This window comes from Pteropus medius, unplaced genomic scaffold, assembly GCF_902729225.1.
Source record: "Pteropus medius unplaced genomic scaffold, Ma_sr-lr_union100, whole genome shotgun sequence".
NCBI classification, from domain to species: Eukaryota; Metazoa; Chordata; class Mammalia; order Chiroptera; family Pteropodidae; genus Pteropus; species Pteropus medius.
In genome coordinates this window covers 17,518,009-17,536,456 of record NW_024351729.1, presented here as the reverse complement: position 1 = coordinate 17,536,456, position 18,448 = coordinate 17,518,009, and the positions used below count along the sequence as shown (strand labels likewise).

Below are 18,448 nucleotides of genomic sequence, written 5' to 3'. Positions count from 1 at the left end.
TATGAGCATTCATTTGCTCTATCTTTTCTACAATAATGTGATAGAATTCAGATGAAACTGAGCAAAATGTGTTCTGAAGCCTATGATGCCCTTAGAGAAATGTAGTAAATTGTTTTTTAAGTAGCATTTCCAAAATTTTTAATATAATATTTTAAATATATTGACTTAAAAATAAATACCTAATGGTATTTAAACATAAAATAGAATATTTTCTAATATTTTTTAAAACTCATTTGCCTCATGTCACTTAAAATGATATTTTATCTTTTCATTTTACTGTCTGAAAATAAATTTGATATTGAAAGATTTTTACTGAGATGATTTTAAAAATGTAATGATAAAAATACATTTTGCCCTTTTTTCCTTAAACATGACTATATTTTGATTTTTATACATTAATAAAAGTAAATGTATTTAAGTAACAAGTTTATAGAAACATATAGAAGCCAGTGATTTTCTTAATTACATGTGAAAGGGATTATTTTTTCAAGTTTCATGTTGCCAGAATTACTCAAAATCTCAGATTCTGATATTTTCATTTCCTCTAGTTATAGTATTGACTTTATTTTCTGCTTTGAATTACCTTATTACTTAAAAAACACTTATATCTATGACAATTTGGTTTTTGGTTTTTTTGTTTGTTCGTTTGTTTTGCTTTCTTACTTGCACTATAGTCTCTGAAGTAAAATAGAAGAGTAGAGCTGTTACTTAGGGAAACGTCTTTTAATAACAGAGCTATCCAAATGTGATTATTTCAGACATATTTTTGCAGATAGCATATTTATATCTTTATGGTAATTAAAAAAACTAATAGCAATAAAGATTATAGTGATTATATCTGTGAGTTTTTGCAATTGTTTTCAATGATTTAAACTATTATTTTTAATATTTAAATAATTAAATTACTACTTTCTATTTCAAATGTGATATTTACTTTTTGTTACTGTTATAGTAGGAGTGGTAACATCTCTTCTAACATCTATGGCAGATTTTGGGGGTAAAATACTGAGGATATTGGTCTAATGTCAGAAAATATAACAATTTTTCAACAGAACTCTGATGCATAAAATGTTTTTATTTGTTGTACCTATCGTTGTTTCCCCTTTCATGGAATTTCAGTATTGATAAATTATTTTGTCATAATGCAGGAACAGTTAATTATCAAAATTAGGTAATCAGCCATGGCCTCATGTTTATGCAGCATAGGGGACTGTCTATACTGTGGGACATAGTGGAGGAATTGTGGTATAATTGAACAAATCAAACTACACATCTTTTAAAGAAAGGTAAGATGGAGATAATGATAATTAAATTTGACATTTTATGTAAAAACGTTGAGCACAGTACCTGCTATATAGTAGGTGCTCATAAAAGTAACCAGTTATAAGAATAGAAGTAATGGTAGTAAGAGTAATATAATAATCATAGTTGTAGTGCTGTGAATAAAAGCAGCGGCAGTGCATTTGAGCAGTAAAAAACATCCTTCTGAAGCAACTTAATCTCCATGACTTGATTTGTTTTATCTTTTTGTACACTAACACTTTCTACAAGGGATTTGAGGTAACTGTGTCACCTAAACAGACCTTAACATGAATTATTTTATTTTATAAGTTTTATATCTCTGTGTCAGCTAGTATATATTGCATCAGATATTAGGACTGGGGCCTGCTTAAGGAAATTAATATAGGATTAAAAGAGCAAGTTTTAGGAAAGGGAGGTGAAATATTTTTCAGTGCTGTAATTCAAGAGCATGAAATCAAATGTCACCTTTGTCATAATTTTATTAATATCAGTTCCTTCCTAAGATTCTTTTAGTTCATAAACTTAAAACCTTGGCACATTTTATAGTTTAACAATTCTGAAAAAAATCTAGTGAAATTTAGTGAATTGTTAAGTTATGCATTGAAGGTTAAATGTGATATTTAAATTGAAGGGCTTTATAAATTGTAATGTGCATATAAACCACTAGTGCTGTGATGATGATAAAGATGATGAAGATAGTGATTGGAATGAGAATGAGTCAGTGCCCACATTCATGCTGTAGGACATGAGAAAGCTGTTGATGTCTCTGATTCTAATGAGTACATCATGAAACTAGCAGCCACCCTTGAGACATAATCCAGTGTTGTCAACCTCTGCTGAAGCCTGGTGTGATTAATAAATCTATCCCCAAGAAGAAGGTAGTGAAGTTGATTCAGGAGAAGGAAACATCATATATCTCCGTTGGTTGGCATAAAGGGAATGCAATAAATGAGAATGACTAAAAAGATGATTATAAGCATTTGTAAAAAGTTAAGAGGAGACCATTCATTTTTTTCATTTGTTCCTACCAAGGAGACAGTGTTGTACTTTTATATTTAAACTGGTTCGATTGCTGAGGGTAGCTTGGAGACTGTAAAATATACTTTTTCTAGTAAAAGAAACCATCTCAGAGAGAAAGGAGGATTATGCCAATTAAGGAAATGGCTGACTTTGTTTATTGTTTATAAATATAACATCTTAGTCTTAATGTCCTTGAGTTGCATTAGGCAAGCTTTTTAATAGTGAATGAAAAGAAAAATCAATGTAGAAAGCTTTGCTACTTCAAAATTAGGTTACAAAGTGAAAAAAGAATAAAGAGTACTTATTTTAGTTTAATTTATGTATGTGAATAGATATTGACTTATCCATCCAACCACCATCCTTATAGCCATCGCTATCAGCTATCTCTATCATATCTATTTTTCTACTTGCTTATGTTTTTGGATATGTATATGATAAATTTAGTTTGAGAAAATGGATATTAATATAAGAATATTAACTAATTAATTTACTCTTTAAGTTTATTGTGGTAACATTGGTTAATATTATATAATTTTCAGGTGTACATTATCATTTGACATCTGTATATTCTATTGTATGTTTACCACACAAAGTCCAGTTTCCTTCAGTTACCATATATTTGATCCTCTTTACTCGCTTCTCCTTCCCCCTAATCCCCTATATTTGACCCCCTTTACTCCATCTATTTCCTTCTTCCTCCTCCACTCCACCAGTAATCACTACTCTGTAGTCATAAGAATATTAATTTAAATCTTCATTTTATATATATGTATGTATGTGTGTGTGTGTGTGTGTGTGTGTATATATGTATGTATGTATATATGTATGTGTATATGTATATATATGGATTGTGTTAACAGTCCACTAGAGGACAGTTAGTTTTCACTACTTCTAGAAAACCCCCAAGGCAACTCTACAAGTAATAAAATTAAACAGTTGCCCTAAAGCGATAAGTCTATAGCAGAGTTTTTCAACCTAGGTGCTCTTGACATTTTGAACCTGAAAATTCTTTATTGAGGGCAGGCAAGGATTGTCCTATACATGTATGATATTTACTAACATCCCAGATCTCTACCCACAGGATGCCAGGTCCCTCAAAATGTGACACTCTAAATGTCTCCGGATATTGCCAAATGTCCCCTGGGGAGCAAAAGACCCCTCCAGTTGAGAGCTACTGTTTTATATCTATGTAAAGAATAATATAAACTGACATACATAAATATTACGAAATTATAGCTAAAAACATAATTTATTTTTAAGTTAAAACATATTAAATGCACTGAAAAATATCAGACATATATACATCCTATCCAGGTTTAACAGACATACACATAATATTATTTAAAATGATTTGCAAAGAAGAAAATGTTAGTTTAGCTTCAGATAACCAAAAGTTCATATAGTATTTGGGAAAATTCTTCCCACGAATTTGTTCTTTATCCTAGTTGATGACATCCCCATTTCCCAAGCTAAAAACTAGTCATTTTGCATTTTTTTGTCCTTCCTTAATTCCTCTATCCAGTAAGTCACAAAAATATTCATTATTCCATCTTAGACAGATGGCTTGAATCTCAGCCTTGGCTGTTTATTTACTGCTTTCATCATCTCTTACCTGGCAAAATTTTCCTAACTCTTCTTTCTACCAACTTCTTATCACCCTACTTCATTTTTACACTGCAACCAGAAAGATAATTCTACAAAGCAAACCAGAGCCTAATTTCCCTGTTTACAGCTCCATTAAAATCCCACTGCATGAAAGATAAAAAAATCTGAGTTTCTACATTACCTTTTTCCAGTTAGGTCTGCTGTTCCCATGGTCTCATTTTATCGGGGGCATTTAGACCTGTGAACACACCAAGCTCTTAAGAAACTTGCCCATTAGACATGTCATCTTCTCTGCCTAGATTGCATAAATGTGCTTACTAACATATTCAGTTTCTGAGTTTGAATAGAGAGGATTTGATAGAAAGGAATACCATGCAATCTGAAATTGATTCTTAAATTTCAGATATCAAATGGTAAGATAGAAAGAAGAGACGCCTTTGTGTACTTCCTGGGTTTTTTTTTTTTTCACCTGATTACTTCTTTTTATAATCTTTATATTGTGACTATAACACAAATACTGAAAATTTCACAAAACAAATAACATAGCTTAAGGAGTTTTTAAATGCCTATATTTTTATGCATTTAACATTTGTATTTTACATTTCTTGAATCTACATCAAGAAATAGCACTTTGCTGGTCACCCCTGAAACTCAAAATTTTTCTGTAGAGGTTTTCAGAGCCTGTGTCTTGTTGATTGCTTACTCACAATAAAGTTCATCAAACTGCCGATTAGATCCAGAGACTTTATCATATTTACGTTTAATCTCATTTGTGAAATTATAGGTGATGTTGTATTCAGCCAGGCATACACAGTGACTGGTTGTTGTCGAGAACTGTCAAGAGATCTGAGACTTTAGCTTTTTTGCAAGCTGATAACTCAGCCTGGCCCTCATGTTGGCAGAACACATAGGACTCTGTGGTACAGCAATCAGCATGAGCTTCATGTTTACATTGTTTGACCTTGTCATGGGGATGATTGGGAAGTGAGCACAGGTGGATACTGTACACAAAATGGATTTGTGTCACAGCTGAAAAACTCTGAGATAAGAAAATCTCAGTCTTTTAAAGATGGCTGCTAGCAGTTTCTTTCTATCTCAGAGGGAGAAACTATTGTTATATTCTAATGTTGTTTGCTATACACATATCCTTGAAAAAACAGTCCAGAGCAAAAACTGTTATAAGCCATGCAGAAACACAGTACAGAATTGTCTCTCATCAGTTTTCTCTATTATTGTGATATCATTTGTAATGATCAGTCATTGCTGATGAATACCTAGAACTCTTAATTTGTGGGGAATTTCAGAATGCTACTGCTCTGATTTTTAAAATAAATTTTATTTTTTAGAAAAGTTTTAGGTTTATGGGAAAATTGTGAAGAAATTACAGAGAGTTCCTATATAGTTCACACTGTTTCCTTTATTGTGAATGTCTTACAGTAGTAAGATTTTAAAATTTGTTACAATTAATAAACCAATATTGATCAATACCTATTAACTATTTATTAGTTGAAATAGTTTATAAAGACATACAGTATTTAATTTATTTAGTTAGCCATTGTTATAGCTCATATAGAAAAAAAGGATAAATGTTTTTTTTTCTTTTATTTACCGGTTATTAAGAAAATGAATTGGTTTTATATTATTGTCTAAAGGTGACTAATTTCATTAATATTATGAACTCATAGATTTAAATACATTTTGTGGGACTCAATAATTTGTAATTATTACCATTTTTGAAATTCAAATGGTCTCATTATTGGCCAGAAAGTGTCTTTTCCAATTAGCTTTTGAGCTTTTTTGACATGACCACAGCAATTTGTGATAGTATTCTTGCTATCTGATATAACGAGGTGTTTCAGGTTCATCTTGTACATTTATTTCTCCACACATGGAATCTGAAATTTCTTCAATAAAATGTGGATTTCAAAGTGGATTTCAAGAGAGCATGTTTCAAAACCACAAGCTAGATGCTAGGTCCGTGGGGATTGAATAACACAAAGTAAAACACAACTTCTAATGCACTATAAATACAGCTTGTTGAATAAACAAAATCAAAATAGGCAAAAAAAGTCATGACATTTAAAAAATATTTTGAAATCAATATATATGTACCTTGTAAATAATACATACACCATCTTATAAGACACCATGCGATTTCCTCACTGTAAAATTCCAGTAAAGGGATAAAAGGTTGTGAGATGTTTGAGGGTGAAGTAGTTAATTTGAGGCTACTGAAAACACAGAGAGAGGGAAAGAGAGACAGAGACAGACAGACAGACAGAGACAGATACACAAGTGCATGTCTTGGTAAGAAATCATGTCAAAAGAAAAATGCAAATTATTTCTCAGAAATGGAAGTGGGCAATGTGTGATAGAATGCAGAGTAACTTTATAGAAGATGAAGAGATGTTTAATGCATAGAATTTTAAAATGTGAGTTTATGCTTAAGGAAACAAAGATATAAGAATTAGCTTTCAAGTAAGTCACTGTATATTTTTCTTGCCTGAACTTTTTCTCTTAATACAATCTTGCCTTTAGACTAAGATTGGAAGTGACAGTGGGGACCGTGTCTGTTTTGTCTACCACTGTATCTCCAGCACCGAGGACAGTACTTCTTACATATTAGGTGAACAATAAACATTTGTGGAATAAGTAATTTAATGGATGGAAAGAAGATTGGATGGATGGATGGATGAGTAGGTGGGTGAGTAGTTGGATGGGTGAATAAATGAGTGGGTGAGTACATGAATAAAAGGATGGATGAATGGCTTGATAGGTGGACTGATGAAGTGGAAAACACAGAGACTTAAGGAATTTTTGAGGAATGGAACTCAAGTGAATATTTATTAAATACCTAGTATGTGCCCATTGCTTATAGATATTAATTTTCTAGTTTCTAAATTAAAAAAAAAAACATAACAGTCTTTCATTTTCTTTTTCAAAAATTGGATTAAGAAAGCATAGGTTCAGCCAAGTACTGTGACATAGGTCATACAGTTAAGAAGTAGCTCTCTAAATTAAAATAATTTGCTGTTTCCACCTCCATTCTTGGTGGTCCTGGAATTGGTACTCAATTCTTTTACATTAGGATCATTTTGTCATATTTACATAGTACAGTCATGTACAGAATCTCATTTGATTCTACATATCCATTTGAAAAGATTTCTAGATTCTTGGCACCTATAAGAATATTTTAAACTTTTTTTGTACAATATATTTAGAATTTAGAAATATCAGAATCATGTTACAGTCAGTTTTGACAGATGTTCTGACTTAGCTAATGTTCCCTCATAAAGAAAACTTAGAAAGAGTTTGTTATTCTTGTCACAATTTGGGACCATATATAAATGGATATTCCTTTCAACAGGGAACAATTTTCAGGGAACAGTTTTTGAAATAAATATCTAAAATGAGATTTTGAACTCTGGAATAAAACAGATTTTTAAAAATATATATTTCCTCCTTCATTTTTTTGTCTTTGTGATTTTGGGCAAATTATTTAATTTTAGTTACTTTATCTATAAAGTAGAGATAAATCAAAGAGTTGATGTGTTCAGAAAATGTTATGACACATAAAAATGCTTTATATTCAGAAAACATTAAATAATTATAAGTTAATATAATTATCAGGATGGTAAATAGACACTTAGAAATTTGTGTCTTGTAGAAAGGTACTTAAATATGAAAAACATTTTATTATCTGGTCTTCAAACCCCTGATCTCAATTTATGTTATGTCTGTAGTGCTAACCGTACCCACAGATATCTATAGAATATCTGCTGTTTTCATTTGCCTTGAATATTAAGAAATTATAAGTCATGTAAGACCTTATTGTCACTGGAAGAGATCACTCAAGCAAGTATTTATCCTTTAGAAATTAATTAAGCCTTTCGTTTTCTGTTTTTCTGTGGGTTTTTTTACAGATAAATATTTTCACAGACATTAACATGTATCTTGGCAGTCTTGTCAAATCCAATCCTGATACTTTGGCTCTACTATTTCTGAAGTTGCTCACCCTTTTCATTTAAAAATAACAACAGACTAGTTGCAAAGGCAGTCACCTCTAACTTCTGAATCCTCAAAGGCCCTTTCTCATATGCTTTTCAAAAGAGGCAGCTGTTGTCGTACATCATTTCATGAAGGCCCATTTCCCTCCTTCAAATTTCGAGAGTGGAAAGATCACATTTATAAAAGACCTCAGACATGAAACTGTCACTCTCAATTGTAGATTGAAATGATATCAAGCAGTTTTCTCATCTAAACTTTGGTGATACACAGTTATTGCTTTAGAAAGAGAAAAACATGGTTTTTTATATATGCTGGGCAACAGAGGCAGCATATCAAACAAGAATAAAGATTCTAGATTCGGGCGGGGGGGAAGAACAGTAAAAACTAATACTGACAGCCTGTTGTAAGTCAGGCCTTTTCTTAAGCAATTTATAGAGATTTACTTCTCAAAATAACCTTGGGAATTTGGGAACCTAATATTCCCATTTTATACATGAAGAAACTGAGTCACAGAAGAATCAATCATTTTACCCAATATAATGCTGCTAAATGCTAGAATGTGAACTTAGGCAGCATGTTAAGTTTGGACCAGTTAGTTAGGACTGCCATAACAAAGAACCACAGACTGAGTGGCTTGAACAGAAATTAATTTTTTAACAATTCTGGAGGCTGGGAGTTTGTGATCAAGGTGTCGGCAGAGTTGATTTCTTCCGAAACCTTTCTCATGGGCTTGTAGATAACTATCTTTTTCTATGTCTCTTCCATTACCTTCCGTGTGTATTAAGCGTGTGTGTCGTGTGTGTGTGTGTGTGTGTGTGTGTGTCTTGGCATGTATTGCGCGTGTCTGTCCTAATTTCTTCATTTTTTAAGGACATCAGTCATTTTGGATTAGGGCCACCCTAATTGACCTCATTTTAATTTAATTACTTTTTTAAAGACCTAATACAGATATAGTCACATTCTAGGGTACTGGGAGTTAGGATTTCAACATATAAATTCTGAAGGGTCATAATTCAGCCTATAACAGGCAGACTGATGAGTCCACACCCTTATACACTATGTAGCTCCAATTATTTAATTAATCAATTTCAATATCAAATGTATACTTGCTTGCATGTTATTTGCCATTCTTAAACTATGTAAACTATTTGCAAATATTTGCATAATTGCACTACCAATAATATGATGATGAAATTGATCACTTTTTGAAGATCTTCACATTTAGCAGGAATTTATCTTATTTTTCAAAAGAGAAATTAAGTTTAAATAAATTATACAGGTCAACAAGTAAAGGAGACAAGAGTCTAAGACCTTTCAGACTATAGCACCCAAATTTAATCATTGGGCTTCATTTCCCTCACCAGCTTGATTCTCTGTGGAGAAAAACACTCATCATAAGTGCAATGTAAATAAAAATTACAATGCTTTAATTCATGTGTAGCCTCGGTGGTATGAAAGCTCTGACAGCTAATCATTTCTTTTTTATTTAAATTCTATCTATAGTAAATCAATGTATAATTCAAAGGTCTCCAAATATTCTTACTATGTAGTATGTATAATTTCAGTTAAAATTTAGTTCTCCAAATTACTGGAGCTTAATGAGTATATCTCTTGGGAAAAAAAATAAGTTCAATACTATATTTTAAATAGTTATAGAAGAGTGTTAAATCATCGATTTGGAATTCAGATTTAAAATGTAACCCTACTTGCATAAACACATGGAAAAATTTTATATATTTTTAAATTAAAGATGATGAAATTTTTTACAGTATAGATTATTTTTGAAGTATAGACACATGAAATTGAGATTTGTATGTGATTATGTAAATAGATCTACAAAACTCCCAACTTAATTTGTGCAATGTACTTCTAGTGTAACAAATATATGATACAGGGATGTAACTGAGATAAGATTAAGAGATGAAGGACCATTTGGGAATGTAGACCTGAAGGAGGACTAGTAAGAACTTTCTGGCCAGCTAAGAAAGATATAGAGGACAAATAAACAGATAATTACTTTAAGAGAGGGGAGTTAAGTAGTCCTCTTTTCAGTGGAACTAAGGTGATCACCTCTAGGAAGTCAGGAGTTAAGAGCTGGCTAAGTGGCTGGTGATGAATGAATGGCCTTAGAACGTGGGATTGTAATAGCACTAGCATCTGAGAGACTGGCTGGAAGTGGCTGAGAGTTAGCAGTTTTGCAGGGAAGAATTGGATCTGATTCTCTGCCCATACAGTGTAATTTCATGCTGTGTGAAATGAGTGTGGATTCAACCCTCCCACAGTCAGGTACATGACATTTCACATTACTCTATTTTTCCAAATCTAATTAGAACAGACTTTGAGTCCCTGCTTGCTAGGGTGGTATAATCATTGGAGTTCTAGGGAAAGTGGGAAAACTGAAAGCAACATTCCAAAGCCAAATTCACCATCACATTTGGAGGTTTCACATGTGAATGAGGTATATAGTCAGTCACTTTCTTTCTCTACATGCAGCAAGAATAGGTAATGTTTGCTATATGCTTACTATTTTTTTCTGGTAAATATCTTAATATTATGTTATTGCTAAGAATGTTCTCTGCTTTAGAAATTCTTAGACTTGCTGTAAGGGGCAGAGACAGAAATTAATTGCCTAGGGAAACTTAATGGAAAATCTTAGTGGTAGAAAGGTTACAATTTGCTATAACATTAGTCACTGTCAGAGAGCACATAAAATCTACAGTCATTACCAACATAAGGAGCTTTCCTTCCCCATGTACCCCCATAGTTCTTCACCCCTTACTCTATTCTATGATACTACAGATTTATTTAATTTCAGGTCTGCAGATCATAAATAATCACTATTATATTTCTGGATGTCTTGACTGATGGAATATATTAGTGTTATTTGTGGATGATATCTAATTGACTATGAGTACATCAGACTAAGACACTGAAGTAGAAGCTAAGAATTCAGAACTAGTTTGACTTACCAAAGAAGGTTTTAACACTACAGAGGCATATTTTCAAGTGATATTTGTATTAAAGTAAAATAACCAATGAACATGGATTCGATGCATAATTTGAGTAGGAGAAAATCTAGAAAATGGAGGTTTACATATTTAGTCAAGAATGAATGTATAAGTGTTTTTAATGTGCGTAAAATTCTTCCTAAACATAGAATTAAATTTTCAGGAATCACGAGTTACTGCAATCACATAAATCTTAAGGTAGACAAAGGACTATTTAAGGAACTATCTACTACTCTCACTAAGGACCAAATTATGGAAAGTCAACTAGAATAAAAGAATAATGAGATTGTGTCAAATACAAGGAAATTAACAGTTATTATGAATTGTGAAATGAAATAGAAATTTAAAAATAATAGACTGTTTTTTTTTTTTCTGGAATGATCTGGAGGTAAATGGAAAATCCAGTGTAGCAATGCAATCTTTTAAATTTTGAATGGCATCCATTGAAAATCCTGGGAAGTTTATAACTGCAGATTTTACATTTTGTCCTTAAAATATTAAATGGGAAAAAAGGTTATAAATGTTTGTTCTTTAATACAAACCATGTCTTTTTTTCTATGTTTATTATTAATATGGTATGAGAAGTCAGATTTCTTTTATTTTTTCATTTCTTTTGATTTTCTTCATCAAATACCATGAGCAGAACAAATTGTCCCTTGTTAGAAAATTTTCTAAGAATTTTAAAGCTTTAATGATGTTCACCTGTGTTCACTCCTTGACCAAAGCAACTACAGAAGCTGTACATTGACAATGCAAATGAATCAGTTTTAGTCAGCAGAAGCTTACTAAAGGAGAGAGGCACCTTTAGGTGGGTACTCACTCTTTGGCTAACAAAATTGGCAGTTTCCTGGACTAAAACTTACTGAACCAGAGTCATGGTTCTCTCCTTTCTGGGGCATTCTGATGATTTCTACTTACCACTGTGGTCCTTGAGTGCAAGTCATGATGTGTTGTTCAATTATTTTATTAGCAGAAAGTTTATGAAATCATTTTCCATGAAAAACAATATCTCAAAAGGCCTTAAGCAGAGCTTTTTAGTTTTCAATTCCTCTGCATTCAACAGCCATTATTGAACATCTGTTCAGTGCCAGAATCTGTACTAAGAGCTATAACGTACACAGAAAACATTTAAGAAACGAATTCCTTAATTTAGGAATAAATTGCAACTTGAAGAGGCAAGATATAAACATTCCAAAGTCACATAATAAAAAAATTAAAAACAACAGTTCTTATGTAATATGTTATAATTATTTTGGATTTCAAATCAGATTCTCCACACACAGTTCATCTTGGCTATTACCAAATATAATATTTGTAATAGCTAGTATCTGTTGAACATTTATTGTTTGTTAGGCCCTTTTGTTATATCTTTTAATCTCACAAAACCTTTATAATAGAAATACTGCTATTTTAAAAATACAGCTTTTTTTTTAAAAAGCTGAAGAAACAGGCTTAATGAGAATAAACAATTTGACTAAGATCACAAAGCTAGTAAGTAGGAAGGCTAGGTTTTGTGTCCAGATATACCTGGCAGTTGAGCCTGCATTTCTTACAATAATGCTTTCCTTAGATAAGGCTGTGTGTTTAAATTTTTTTTTTTTTATTTTCATAACAAGATCTGAGATAGTGAAAACTGCTGTGCTACTAAGATTCTTTCTGATGCCTGAAAAGAGAGGAACAATGGATAACTGACATGATTGTAAAAGTTAATTAACACTTTTAGATATCTCTTGACTTTTACCAGAATTGCTTAGTGATCTGCCAATATTAACTTATAACCATGCTAGTGACTCTCAGCATTAAGCTGTAAGTAATCCTGCCATTATTAAACTGTTTCTTGTGATTTTATTTGCAGTCTACACATTGTAGCTCATGTTATCTGTAGTGAAGTTTCCTATTGATATATTTCAAGACATTTGTTCACAGGTTTTAAGAGTACCTGAAAGAATGTGACTGTGAATACTAAAACCCAGAAAATTTAGGAGATTGAAGTCGAGGTAGTTTGCTGTTTATAAATATAAGAATTTTATATTTATCTCTTATAATTCTTTAAAAATTCTTTGGTTTCATGAGCACCTCTAGACAAGAAAGGTTAGAGCAACAAATCTTGGTTTGAGAGATTTGCTATCATCTTATTCCCTGCCCCCCTATCATTTATATCCTTTGTCTGGGTAGGAGAAAGGGAATATAGGAAAAGGTGAATAGGATCTTTATCGTTATCATCATCAAATAATTCACTACAGGTGAATTATATATCACCCACTTATGGGTAGCTTTGTTCAAAGTAAGTTGAACATATGCATCCTCAGCATTAATATATAATGATGTCCTGAGTTCACACAACAAAAACATTTTTTTTTGTTTAAGTCAGATACGCTATTTGCAAGACCAGAGAATAACAAGAAGAATGGATAAAAAAGGAGGCTTATTTTAGACACCAGAATCTCAGTTATAACAGATAATCCCTCTAGGACCTGAATCTCAGAGAGGGAGTAGCTGTTGCTTTAACCTGACCTTTTATGAAGACAACAAAAGTGTTTCTAAGAATAATTTAATGATATTCTAGAACAGTGGTCCCCAACCTTTTTGGCTTCAGGGACCAGTGCTCCTATGAGAATCTAATGCCTGATGATCTGAGGTGGAGCTGAGGCCCTGATGCTAGTGCTGGTGAGTGCCTGCAAATGCAGATGAAGCTAGACCACCACTCACCTTCTGCTGTACAGCCATTAGAAACAGGCCACCCTATTACCTTCCTGGCCATGGGGTGTTGCAGACCCCTGCTCTAGAATGAGAAGTACATAAATTTTACAATGCAATTAATTTAAATGTAAATACATTAAATAACATGTGAATGCAAAGATGTTCTTAGTTATGGTTTACTTTATTTTGTAACTAAAGGCACTTGGAGTTTCCTCTTCTATGTTTATTTGATCTTTCTCTATGTGTTCAGCATTGTTCTTAGCCCATACCTATAATACTTCTTATACTAGAGCCCTTATTATTAGCCTCTGCCAATGTGTGGTCCAGAAGCCATATCAACTGGCTTAACATCTTTATCAAATCATAGCTAGAAAGAGTCCATCCCTCTAACAAATACTGCAGAATTGATACTGGCATTGATTTTTTGCTTATAAGCCACTTCTTTTACCTGAGTGTGCTTTACCTGTATTTTCTCCAATAAATTCATTGCTGTATTCCTTTATCTTAGTATAGGCCATTGAATTTGTATAGCTTTTGATAATAATCATGTTTTAAGCGGAATTGGAACTAATAATGGTGAGCCCATTAGAAAGAATGATGGATATGTGACATATTTTAGAGAAAGGATTGCTAATACATCCTCCATCCCCAACATATCTTAATGCTATCTAGAGCTAATCTAGAGCACTTGATAATTATTGTATATGTTAAAGGATAAATTATTTCTATAATGAATGAAAGAATTTTACTCTTTAAACCAAATGTCATTAGAAAGTGTTTATGATGTCTCTTTTGAGAACTCAAAGGGTAACAGTTCAACCATTGTTCCAAGGGGAGCTTGTAGGGCTTTAAGGCTCGACTGTTACAGGCAGGTACAGTTTCAAACTAACTGTTGTGTACAAACAATGCATGCCACTACTAACTTTTAAACCACTCTTTTCTATTCCCCTATCACTCATCTCTTCAATTTCAAATGCTCAGTGTCTCAGAAATGCTCTTAGTGACTCAAAATTTCCAATCTGAAACCAGACATGAATAATTTCATATGTCCCTGACTCTTCATCTCCACCTTTGCCCCATCAGGATTCTACTTCTCTAGGAGTTTAGGGGCAGCTTGTTCATCCTTAAGAATTGTGGAACCTGGAGCATGAGTATAAATGGAGGTCTACATATCTTATATCTTATCATTTATTATAATAAAACAGATATTATTAAATATGTTTTATCCTCCAACATTGACAGATATGCCTTTATTAAACAACCTGGAAGACCAGGTAAAATATTAGAATTTTTGGACTTCTCAGGATTATTGTGACATGGAGAGAGGGGAACTCCAGCATTTAGCCCCTCCTCTGTCCTACCTTGTGAGAGACCTTGAACACAAATGAATGGACACTTTAGCCCACACATCCAAGATCCATATACTCTCCCTTCAAGCAAGCACCTGGACCTCTCATCCTTCCTAGGTGCATAGACATTGGTTGCAGTCTTTTGTCTGGCGGAAAGATGCTGGTATCACAGGCCCTGAATGAAGACTAGAGGCTATTTGAAAATGGAATTCTGGAATCACAGGGTTTTGGAGCATGGTCAAGAAAAGAAAAGTGCAGGCTCCAGATGGGCAATTACTAGCCCTGCAGACTTTGCTTAGTGGTGAAAGTGTGTTCAAGGAGGAGCCATGTTCTCAAAAAATATTTATTGGCTTCTTACTGTGTACCTGTACTGTTCCAGTCAAGAGGACACATGAATGAACAAATCAAAGTACTTGCCCTTATAGAGCTTATATGCTGGAAAAGGGGGAGATAGACTGTAAATACTAAATGCAATATATACATAAACTATATATTATACTAGAAGGTAAGAAATAGTGAAGAAACAATAAGAATTAGAGAAGAGAAAGGTGGGAGGGTTACACTATTAAATAGATCAGTCAGGGTTGGCCTCAACTGAGAAGTTGAGATGTGTGCAAAACCTTGAAGAGAGTGAGGATATTGGCCAAGAAGATAACAAGAGGGAGAGAAACACAAACCTTTAGGAGTATAGTGAGCACCTTGAGATAAGACCACACTTGGCATGTTAGAAGAACAACAAAGAGACGAGCAAAACTGAAATAGAATGAGCAAGGTGGAGAGTTAAAAAAGGAAAGAGAAAAAGCAAACAAATAAACAAAAATTAAAAAACTGACTAGATCACATAGTGCAGCATTATCCATTAGAAACATAATGATAGCCATAAAAATGTAATTTAAATTTTTGTAGCCATAATAAAAAGATAAAAAGAAACAGTAAAATTAACTTTATTAATCAATTTTGTACAACTCAATTTATCTAAAATGTTATTATTTCAACATGTAGTCTTTAAAATCCAGAGTGTATTTTATACTTATAATACATCTCTTAATTTATACTAGCTACAGTTCAAGTGCTTGATAGCTACCTATAGCTAGTGCTTATTGCACTGGACAGAACAGTTAGAGGTTTGAACGCATTATTGGAAAAACTTTGTTACTCTGGGTGACTTGGGAGATATTTCAGGGTTTTAAGAATGTTAAGTGTCATGATTTGATCTACATTTTAAAGAAGAGGAGTAGCCTTAACTGAGACTACATTATAAGGGATGGAGAGTAGAAACAGGGAGATTTATTGCAGTAATCTTTATGAGGGATGATGGTGGCTGAGATGATAGCAGTGGCTGACAGAAGTAGTTGAATTCCTGATCATTTTAGATATAGGGCAAATAGGATGGTTTTCTTTTGATATGCGAGAGGATAGTCAAAAATAGCCTCAGGACTTTGGCCTAACAGGAAGGATGAATCAACCTCAACTATGATGAGAAGGGCTACCTGAAAGATGGTGGAAGGAAGATAGCTGGTCAATTTAGGATAGGTGTGTCTGAGAAGTCTAATAGGCATTCAAGGGAAGATACAGAGTAGGGAGTTGGACATGAGTCTGGAATTCAGGGAAGAGTTTGGAGGTAAAAGTTTGGAGATCATCAGTCTTGAAATTGGACAAGATAAGCAAGGGAATAAGAGTGGATAGAGAAGAGAATACCAAAAATGATGCACTGGGACATCTGAAATTAAGAGGTCTAAAATAACATGAAATTGATGTTAAAATTATGTAAAATATTTTAGTACTTTTGCATTATATTTATTTTTTAATGTAATACATGTTATTAAGTGTCATGATTTTGTTCGTTTTAATAAAAAACTGTAACTTAAGATGAAACCTAAAGACTTTTTGTGAGTTTTTTGTTTTAAAATGTCTCACAAACTTTCAAGTAATTAACTCATAGACAACTACATTTAAATAATAGTAAAAATAAAAATTACCGACATAATCAAATTAGAGGTAATTATAATTAGTCTTTATTGCATATTGCTTATATATGTGTTCCCTCAGAAACTTATAATCAACTGTTCTTTGATAACTATAGCATTAAACACCAATTTAGCAGTTTGAAATCTATGGAAACTGTGAAACCCCACAGTTTGCAAACTAATACAGCTTTGTTTTATCTGTAATGAACTTAACAATTTGTGTTTTTATATAAAGTTTGATTGGTGTTTATGTGTTCTTACTTATTTTAGTATCTCAACAAATGAGATCTTTATGCCTTTAATTATACTGAAATTTCAGGTATGAAGAATGCGTCATAAAACAAAATTCATTATTTTACTATAGACATATATGCATGACTTTAAAAATAAATACAACTCATACTTCAAATGAAATTCTTTTTGTGATCTTGTATTATCAAGGCAATTATTTGCAATATGATGTGGAAGGGATGTATTATTAAAACTGAAAATTTTAATTAAGTAAATAATTTTACTCTAAATGACTACATACATATAATGACAAGTAGTCTTTAATATTTTAACGCAAGCAATTACTTGTGTCTTTTCAGTCTATTCGAGAAGTCACAGGATATGTTTTAGTGGCTCTTAATCAGTTTCGTTACCTGCCCCTGGAGAATTTGCGCATTATTCGTGGGACAAAACTTTATGAGGATCGATATGCCTTGGCAATATTTTTAAACTACAGAAAAGATGGCAACTTCGGACTTCAAGAACTTGGATTGAAGAACTTGACAGGTAAGAAAAATATATGAAATAGCAATATAGTTTCATTATCGGTATAACATAATGGACATGTGTGCGCGTGTGTGTGTGTGTGTGTGTGGTTACTGTAGTATGTGATATATGGAGGAACACTATAATGCATTTAAACATCTATTTATTCATTTTATGAGAATTTATTCTCTATGATTCCCTTGCTCTATTTACAGGTATTTTAAGTGCAGTCTAAGGGTTACCATAATACTGTATCTCAACTGAACAGAAGTACTGTTTAGGAAATGCTCAGTGACTGAAAACTGAGATATGAAACAGGTTTAAGAATGCTGTGTTTGGTGGTCTCAGGTGAACGGTGAACCATATCATCAAATCTCTGCAATAAAACAACTTTCACTCTTATTAAAAATCAGTAAATACACAAGCGGTTATATCAAGTGTTTTGCACAATCCCTCGGTTTTAGAAAACATCTAATTTATTAATTCAGTTTTGATTTCTCTTATTTACTAACTCACTGAATACCATTTGTAGTTCTTTCTCAGAATGCTTTAATATCATCAGTGATTTTTTTTCCACCCTAAGATTGGAGATAGGTCATTGCTAACAACCCAAAATTTTCATCTTGCTACAAAAAAAAGCACTTTGTAGGAGTTTGTTCTGCAAACTGGTTCTTGCAATCCCATTGATATCTTATCGGTTCTGTAGTTCATAGTTCACATAGTCTGTAGTAGA

General features: G+C 32.6%; 1 protein-coding gene across 4 annotated transcripts in view; it reads left to right on the top strand.

The window, feature by feature from the left end:
* Window positions 1-18,448, top strand: part of LOC120587606 (receptor tyrosine-protein kinase erbB-4) — a 767,195-nt gene that overhangs the window by 512,356 nt on the left and 236,391 nt on the right. For all 4 annotated transcript variants that reach the window (XM_039844678.1, XM_039844676.1, XM_039844679.1 and 1 more), the window contains exon 3: window positions 17,550-17,736. In XM_039844678.1, the coding sequence (XP_039700612.1) occupies window positions 17,550-17,736 (187 nt within the window). The remainder of the gene's footprint in view (window positions 1-17,549; window positions 17,737-18,448) is intronic.